Below are 9,873 nucleotides of genomic sequence, written 5' to 3' on the forward strand. Positions count from 1 at the left end.
AAAACAAAAGTAAAACAATCGGTTCTGCATATTGGTTATCAAGATATCGGTGCAAATAATCAGTGCATATCGGTGCAAATAATCAATATTGTTTATTAAAAAAATGTATCATTCAATTTCTATTTATGAGCTGTACTGGAGACGACAACATATTTCATTCTGTTCCTCAAACGCATTGTATTCATACATTTTATGGGTATTTTTTCATCCTTTTTAAGGCTTGACAGCTTTCATTTATGGAAAAAGTGGTTCAGCTATTCCTTCTGTGTTCTGTGGAAGTCAGTCATACAGCTTTCAAAGAACATAAATGATTGTGAAAACTGTCAAAGTAATTTTTAAGGGCAACCTTTCTGTAAAATTTCAAACCCAGTTCAAGTATTTCATATTGAAAGGTAAGAAAGTGCCAGAGTGGTCTGAATGAATCCTCACAATCTGCTCCAGATGGTGAGTGTACAGCAGCAGGACTGGCTGCAGTCTGAAGGGGTTTTGTGCGAGGCCTCAGCGCAGGAATGCCTCAGTGCCACATGCTCTTTACAGCAACAATGAGCAAAGCCACATTAGAATACAGCTGAGCAGCAGCCCGGGACACACACACACACAAATATTGAGCCCAATGTGTGCGCTATATCATAAACCACACACACAGTGTGCTCAGCGTAACACAAATGCATGATACACACAGATAAATGCAAGTGCATAACGGAAGACATCAAAAAGAAAACACTGCTATACATGGGCCAAGACAACAGGAGGAAAACACACAGTTACTTCCTGGGGCAGCCCAAACAGACTCCAGCGCTCGCTCAACATGACTCGAAACCACATCAGTGCCTGAGAAACATCAGAGAGACTCTCACCAACGACCAAACACAACAACACAGCTCTGCAGCGATAAAAACACTCGCTTAAACACATATCTGGAACCACATTACACTCTTAAAAATAAAGGTTTGGGCTACATTTCAGCAAACGGTTCTTCAAAGAAAACTTTTTTTTCTTATTGTGAAGAACATTTTAATAAAGAACCTTTTTGCACAGTTTAGAACGTTTAGTGCATTTGAAAGGTTCCACTGATGTTAAAGGTTCTTTATAAAAAAAAGAACCTTTATTTATAAGAGTGTGGAAGGCAATAACAAGCTTCTTTTTAAAAAATAAAAATAAAGAAAATACCTCTTTATAAAGCTATTTGAAAAGTTATACAAAGTGTGTATCTTCCTCTTTACCTGTTTGTTTATGAAGCGGCACGACAAGCACCTCCATACTTCACCTTTAACTATTCCTTTCCTAATAAAAAGTTCAAGTTCTAGTCCCACACACAGACTGGGAGGTCTGCTTCACCCCTCCCCCTGAACACAGAGCCATGGAGGAACTTCCACAGTGACCCAGAGAGAGAGAGAGAGAGTGTGTTCCTCTCAGCATGCCGTCCCGACACACGTGCAGCCTTCCCAGCTGCTCCGACACAATCCCTGAATGCCTCAACAAAGAGAAAAAAAGCAGAACGGAAAAAAAGCATGGGTGCAGGATTTACCTGAAGAGGAGTGGAGAGCATGTTTCGAAGGCAGGCTGGGACCTGGTGTCCCTCTCTTTCCCTGTGTGTCCCTTTTGTTACCATTCAGTGGAAACTTGAGAGGCTGGATAGGCATTGCCGAGCGAGCGCAGTCCACCCGGCCGCACTCGGACTTTCACCCGCGCCGGGTGGGAAATGGGCTCAATGAAATTTTTGGGTATAATATATCACAGTTTAGTTTATTTTGCTATCCTCACTTACATCTGGTCACGACATCTGGTCTCTGAATAATTTTTGGTTTGACTGTATATCCTTCTGTTATTTTCACACTTAATTATGCCCATTAAAATGTATTTTACAAGTTTTTGTTACTTTCACTGTTAATTTTTTTTTCTCTCTATGGTAGCCTACATCATCTTTAATTTAATAGCATTAGAGCTGCTCCATTGCAGCGGCTTAGTAGCCTACTGTAATCACACGCTTTGCTGATGAATAAATTTACCACTGTAGCACGCGTGTGATCCAGATTTGCATGTTCATAGCACAGCCACTTAATAGATGAGCCTACTTGGTAGTTAGGGGTGTGTGAAATGATTATTAAAATGTCTCCACGATCTACTTTTGAAGAAATGACATAGTATCGTGCTACAGCGCACATTCTATCAGATGCAGTTCTGGCGCCTCCGCCTCAATATAGGCTACTGTAGCCTAGTGCAACGCGACACATCCATATCTAATGTTAACTCAGAAGTAGTTACACTCACAGGACACAGCACTTATTCACAATCACAAAAGTACATTATTTGCATCTGCTTCAAAGGTTACACATTCCATTCACGCGCTGTTCTGACGTGCGCTTTTTATAAGCGCGTACACCTGAGGCGCGCGCAAACGAACCTGCGAACCTGTTAAACAGCACCTGATTACTAGACTAAGTTGTCTTTCGCGTCTGACTGATTTCGCGTCTAATACTGTCAAAACACACAAGGTTTACATATAAACACAATTAGTTATGTCTAAAATGATAGTGAACAATTGAGAAAGAAACGGATGCGTGCAGCTCTTAAAGCAACAGAACTAAACATGCTGCCGCTTGCCATTAAAGGAATAGTTCACCCAAAAAATAAATTTCTGTCATTATTTACAAACTCACATGTTGTCCCAAACCTGAATTAATTTCTTTCTTGTGTTGAACATAAAGAAATTGGGTAACCAAACAGTAGCTGGTCCCCACTGACTTTGACAGTAGTCACATAAGAACCAGCAACTGTTTGATTACATCTTTAAAATAACTTTTACGTTCAACAGAAGAAAGAAACTAATTCAGGTTTAAAACAACTTGAGACTGAGTAAATTATGGTATAAAAAATAAAACACTATGACAGAATTGACAGACAACAGAATTTTCATTTTGGGTGAACTATCCCTTCAATATTAATAAAACAACAAAACACAGAAAAATCACTCACTGCTCTTGACTGATGAACTTTACGGTTGCTTTAAAAAAATAAAAAAAAAGGATAACTGATGTATATAGTGATTTCGGTCCCGAGTGGAAAAAGGCTTTCCCTTGGTTAATTTGTGATGCTGACCAACAGCTCTTGTGTAGAGGAATTCAATCCAAATGGTGTAGCAGCTAAATGGATGACCTCTTCTAAAAGGGCCAGGAGACCAAATACAAAAGAGTGGCCAGCAGACATGCTAGATCTGTGACAAACACACTATGCATGCACTAAAGTAAAAAAAGATGCAACTGTTGAGAGCATTAGTCTCATAGAGGAGTGTCATGGTATAGGTTAGTCTGCTAGTTTGCAAATTTAGTGTTTTATTTAGAGTTTTTATTTAGTGATGTCTGCCTACAGATCTGTTCTACTTTGATGTGTAATGTTGAGGTGTAAGAGGTGTTATGTTTCTGCACTCTTCCATTTTTAGCAAATAAAGAAACTTTTTTTTTGTGATGGTTTGTATTTTTTGTGCTATGGAACATCAGTGCCTGTTTAAGTGATGAACTCCATTACTTGTTTTCAGTACTTGTTTGTTTTCAGACATGATAACAGACGTTTTATACTTGTGCTACAACTGTTTGCCCTGTGCTACAAAACTTTCAACCTCTGTAGCACCAGTGCTTGTGCAAAAAAAGTTAACGTACAGTCCTGCCTATATACTATTCTGGAAAATTTAGTATATTGCTGTACATTCACCTCATAGAAAGGACTACTGTAGGTGTATAACTGTCAATGACTATGTTTGCATGCACCGTCACTGAAATTATCATATTATTGGTGCACATGCACACACAGACACTGTTTTCATGTTTGTTATAATAGTATCACAGATGCATCAATGGAACTTAGCACATGTATTTAATTTCTAAATATTTCTTTAAATCTACAGTTAAACAACACAAAGTATCCGCACTGATTTTGCAGTTCGATTCTGATTCACGAACTCATGATTTGGTCTGATTCCAATTTAAAGGTGCATTTAGTGGTGATTTAAAAGGTTTTACCTTAAAGGTTTACTTCAACCAAAAATGAAAATCCCCATGTCCTTCCAAACTCCTAAGACTTCATCTTCAAAAAACACAAACTAAGATAGTTTTAATGAAACCTGAAATGTTTCCGTCCCTCTACTAAAAGTCCAGGAAAAAATATATATAAACGATCAAAAAAGGACATAAAGGCTTCATAAAAATGAATCAAGAAATGTAATCCAAGTCTTGTGAAGATATACGATCCCTATATATGATGAGCAAATTATTTTAGGCTTTTATTTACATAATGCTCCACACACATATTGTGAACAGAAGTGTTTTGCATGCACCATGTGCTAGAACAAACCTCATTGGTTCTTGTGCATGTGCTGTGAGCTTCTGTGTTTACGATGTGAGTGAGACCTTGTTTTTATATCCAGGTGCCGTTCACACTTGTAGTTCGGTTCGGACCAAAAAAGAAAACGATACATTTTGTCCTGGTCGGCTTAGCATTCACATTGGCATTTTTGACAGTGAATCTAAAGATACTGAACCTAAAGGCATAGTCATGTGCTCACAACCTGATCGGTCGAGTTGAATGACATATATTTCATGACAGAACTTACTGAACACCCCAAACAATAGGTGTGTTCAACTTAAAGCAGATCGATCGGTGTATGACATCAAAGCACCCATTCACCGATCGGTCTGATTAGCGCTGCTTTAAGTCGAATACACCTAATGCCGTCTGCTGGACTAAGCGCACTCATTGTTGCATGTACGTAGGATTTTATTTTTACCGCCTGCAAACTCACGAAAAGCTCATTAAAAGGCACTTCAGCTCCTCGTTGCATCACATCTTGTCATTACATCCTGTTTTTGGTTTGTTTAGAAGCATTTAGTTCGTGTTGCATTCATATTTCATTCGAACCGCACCAGAGTTCGTTTAGAAGCGGACCAGGAACCATATTTTTAGTTTGGTGCGCACTAGGGTTGGGATGGCAGCGTTCACACTTACTCAAACGAACCGCACTAACAGAGCAATCGCACCAGAGTTCGTTTTAATTCAGTGCCTGTTTAAGTGATGAACTCCATTACTTGTTTTCAGTACTTGTTTGTTTTCAGACATGATAACAGACGTTTTATACTTGTGCTACAACTGTTTGGCCTGTGCTACAAAACTTTCAACCTCTGTAGCACCAGTGCTTGTGCAAAAAAAGTTAACGTACAGTCCTACCTATAGCCTATTCTGGAAAATTTAGTATATTGCTGTACATTCACCTCATAGAAAGGACTACTGTAGGTGTATAACTGTCAATGACTATGTTTGCATGCACCGTCACTGAAATTATCATATTATTGGTGCACATGCACACACAGACACTGTTTTCATGTTTGTTATAATAGTATCACAGATGCATCAATGGAACTTAGCACATGTATTTAATTTCTAAATATTTCTTTAAATCTACAGTTAAACAACACAAAGTATCCGCACTGATTTTGCAGTTCGATTCTGATTCACGAACTCATGATTTGGTCTGATTCCAATTTAAAGGTGCATTTAGTGGTGATTTAAAAGGTTTTACCTTAAAGGTTTACTTCAACCAAAAATGAAAATCCCCATGTCCTTCCAAACTCCTAAGACTTCATCTTCAAAAAACACAAACTAAGATAGTTTTAATGAAACCTGAAATGTTTCCGTCCCTCTACTAAAAGTCCAGGAAAAAATATATATAAACGATCAAAAAAGGACATAAAGGCTTCATAAAAATGAATCAAGAAATGTAATCCAAGTCTTGTGAAGATATACGATCCCTATATATGATGAGCAAATTATTTTAGGCTTTTATTTACATAATGCTCCACACACATATTGTGAACAGAAGTGTTTTGCATGCACCATGTGCTAGAACAAACCTCATTGGTTCTTGTGCATGTGCTGTGAGCTTCTGTGTTTACGATGTGAGTGAGACCTTGTTTTTATATCCAGGTGCCGTTCACACTTGTAGTTCGGTTCGGACCAAAAAAGAAAACGATACATTTTGTCCTGGTCGGCTTAGCATTCACATTGGCATTTTTGACAGTGAATCTAAAGATACTGAACCTAAAGGCATAGTCATGTGCTCACAACCTGATCGGTCGAGTTGAATGACATATATTTCATGACAGAACTTACTGAACACCCCAAACAATAGGTGTGTTCAACTTAAAGCAGATCGATCGGTGTATGACATCAAAGCACCCATTCACCGATCGGTCTGATTAGCGCTGCTTTAAGTCGAATACACCTAATGCCGTCTGCTGGACTAAGCGCACTCATTGTTGCATGTACGTAGGATTTTATTTTTACCGCCTGCAAACTCACGAAAAGCTCATTAAAAGGCACTTCAGCTCCTCGTTGCATCACATCTTGTCATTACATCCTGTTTTTGGTTTGTTTAGAAGCATTTAGTTCGTGTTGCATTCATATTTCATTCGAACCGCACCAGAGTTCGTTTAGAAGCGGACCAGGAACCATATTTTTAGTTTGGTGCGCACTAGGGTTGGGATGGCAGCGTTCACACTTACTCAAACGAACCGCACTAACAGAGCAATCGCACCAGAGTTCGTTTTAATCTAACCAAACATGACAAGTGCGAACACACCCTTGAACCCGAATACACAGACTCATGGGGACTCGTGTCTCAATTTAGGTCCCAAGGGGAAACAAGCTTATAAATTATACAGAATGATTTGGGGGGGGGTTGTAAAATGCATAGTTTCCTGTGAGGGGTAGGTTTAGGTGTAGGGCGATATAATATACGGATGTACAGTAGAAAAACCATTACGCCTATGGAGAGTCCCCACAAGGATAGCAAACCAGACGTGTGTGTGTGTGTGTTGATAATTGCTAAGATGTAAATAAAAGCCTAAATTAAAAGGTGTCACCCATCTTAAATGCATACAAGGAGGACAGAATTTATGGAGCAATTACACTGTTCTATAAACACAGATAGATATAATTATATGATGCATGCAAAAGAAACCAACAGCATTCTCAGAGAGTTTGATTCATACGTTGATGGTTCTTGTTCATTATATGATGCAATGAGCAGTTGAGCACTGATGCAATTCATATTGAAGACGATAAATTTTTTTATGCCTTCATTGAAAGGTAAGATGAATCTTGGGATTTTAGGAATCAATACTGAATTGTTTAAATGAAGATTATAGTTAACTGGAAAAAGAAAAATCTATATTTCGATAGCAAACCAGACGTGTGTGTGTGTGTGTTGATAATTGCTAAGATGTAAATAAAAGCCTAAATTAAAAGGTGTCACCCATCTTAAATGCATACAAGGAGGACAGAATTTATGGAGCAATTACACTGTTCTATAAACACAGATAGATATAATTATATGATGCATGCAAAAGAAACCAACAGCATTCTCAGAGAGTTTGATTCATACGTTGATGGTTCTTGTTCATTATATGATGCAATGAGCAGTTGAGCACTGATGCAATTCATATTGAAGACGATAAATTTTTTTATGCCTTCATTGAAAGGTAAGATGAATCTTGGGATTTTAGGAATCAATACTGAATTGTTTAAATGAAGATTATAGTTAACTGGAAAAAGAAAAATCTATATTTCACAGCATTCATACTGTTAGTGCTTGAGGGAAAGTCTCAACACTAAATTACACAAGGTTTATTGTGGTATAGAGCTATCAAACATATTTTAGGAATCACTGTTAATTTTCTGTCATGTTATAATGAAACCTACGACACCAGAAAGGGTTCGAGTCTCATTCAGTCACTTAATGTCTGTGTGTGTGGTGCAATTAGACGAGTAATTATTTCTTGAATGTTTATTGTTCAATGCCCAGACCCCTCACTTTGAACGCAGCCATTTCAAGAGAACGGTAGGTAGTACATAAAAGATCACTGCCTGCCAATAATTGCCTGAATTTCTTTTACTGCCAAACTGAAAAATGAAAGCATAAGGAAATAGTTTATTGCATTCTGAATGAACCTGCACTTACTAAGATTATTCATTAACTTAGGTCTATTCATTTCTGAACTTACGCTTCACACAAATTTGTCTGCAAATAAATACATATTACAGAGTAACAAAGAGTTATTTCTACCTTTGGAGAGGTTTTGGTTCAGAAAGGCCTTCAGGTCTCCACACAGAGACGCTGCGCCAACCTGAGTGGAGAAGAAAGTAGGAAAGAGTTCAAATGAATGTCATTATATATTATATATCATTAGATATTCAATCTATAGAATGAAAGGCTTTAAACGGACGAGCAAACAGATGTCGGTGGAGTTTACAGAGACATCTATTCACAGGGGTCGGAGGTCGTGGAGCGTGTCACCATGATTTAATCAACAGGACATCACAGAGGCATTTAAACTAAATGAGAAATGTTAGGCAGAGGCTCTCAGTAAGCAGTAGATAAAAGGGTGTAACAGTTCCATCTAAAAATTCAATGAGTTTTGGGAATATTTTGTGAAGGAAAACGTAAATCTAAGGGTCTTTGCACACTGAGTCTGAAATTCTCGTACAAAATTTTCGCACGTAAAAAAAAAACGACCTCAAGCTGCGTCAATCATGTTTACACACTGCCTCCGAAACTTTTGTCAGTCACAAAAAATAAATAAAAATCAGACCAAGTTCGATTTTCTGCGTTTTCGCATCCGTAGCAAGCATTTTGATAGGAAAGGATAACGGATACGAAAAAAACAAAAACGAAAAAACACATACGAAAATTTCGGACTCAGAGTGCAAGGACACAGCACCTCACATCTTTATGTCATTACATTTAGTTTAAAAGAAGCAGTTTCTCTTAAAGGGTTACTCCACCCCAAAATGAAAATTTTGTCATTAATCACTTACCCCCATGTCGTTCCAAACCCGTAAAAGCTTCGTTCGCAGCGCCATTTTGGAGAATATCCGCTGAACGCAAGCAGTGTACAATATTCTGTGTCAGCCGCGACACAAGGATACGTTTTCTACGTGTATTTACGCTGTGATTTGAATGAAAACAGCGCAAACGTGCAGCGCGGCTGACACAGAAGAGCGTACGCTGCTTGCGTCCAGCGGATATTCTCCAAAATGGCGCTACGGTGATGCGGAGAGACACAGAGGAGATGAATTGTTGAATAAAGTCGTTATTTTTGTTCTCTTCGCGTACAAAAAGTATTCTCATCGCTTCTTAACGTTACGGTTGAACCACTGATGACAGATGGACTATTCTGATGATGTCTTTCATACTTTTCTGGACCTTGACAGTAATTTACTTGGCAGTCAAACGGACAGTCCCAAGCCTCCCGGTTTTCATCTAAAATATCTTAAATTGTGTTCCGAAGACGAACAAAGCATTTACGGGTTTTGAACGACATGGGGGTAAGTGATTAATGACAAAATTTTCATTTTGGGGTGGAGTATCCCTTTAATAGCGAATTCATAATGTTTAGCTTTTGGTCCAACTTAGTAAGAAAAACTACTAGTTAGCTTTTGTTTCAGCTGCTTCAAAGATGACGTATAAAGAAACAAAATGCCAAAGCTACTTGAAGTCAAAAGTTGCGAAAAGCCGTGCTTAGGGAAAGCACACAGAATAAATGCTTCTTCTGTTTAAAATGCTAAAATATTTGAATGTTTCGACCTCTAATTTATTTTTTCTATTTTACTATGATTTGTTACTATTAATGTTAAAGGGATAGTTCACCCAAAAATGAAAATTCTCTCATTAATTACTCACTCTCATGTCGTTCCAAACCCGTAAGACCTTCGTTCATCTTCGGAACACAAATTAAGATATTTTTGATGAATTCTGAGAGCTGTCTGACCCTCCCATAGACAGCAAGGTAACTACCACGATCAACGTCCAGAAACGTAGCAAGG

The 9,873-nt window shown here is 38.2% G+C and overlaps 1 protein-coding gene across 2 annotated transcripts in view; it reads right to left on the reverse strand.

The window, feature by feature from the left end:
• Positions 1 to 9,873, reverse strand: part of LOC107720963 (transcription factor Dp-2-like) — a 68,380-nt gene that overhangs the window by 39,848 nt on the left and 18,659 nt on the right. For both annotated transcript variants that reach the window (XM_016528801.1, XM_016528800.1), the window contains exon 3: positions 8,114 to 8,174. In XM_016528801.1, coding sequence (XP_016384287.1) covers positions 8,114 to 8,174 — 61 coding nt within the window. The remainder of the gene's footprint in view (positions 1 to 8,113; positions 8,175 to 9,873) is intronic.

Source organism: Sinocyclocheilus rhinocerous, unplaced genomic scaffold (assembly GCF_001515625.1).
Source record: "Sinocyclocheilus rhinocerous isolate Xijiao unplaced genomic scaffold, SAMN03320098_v1.1 scaffold2256, whole genome shotgun sequence".
NCBI lineage: Eukaryota > Metazoa > Chordata > Actinopteri > Cypriniformes > Cyprinidae > Sinocyclocheilus > Sinocyclocheilus rhinocerous.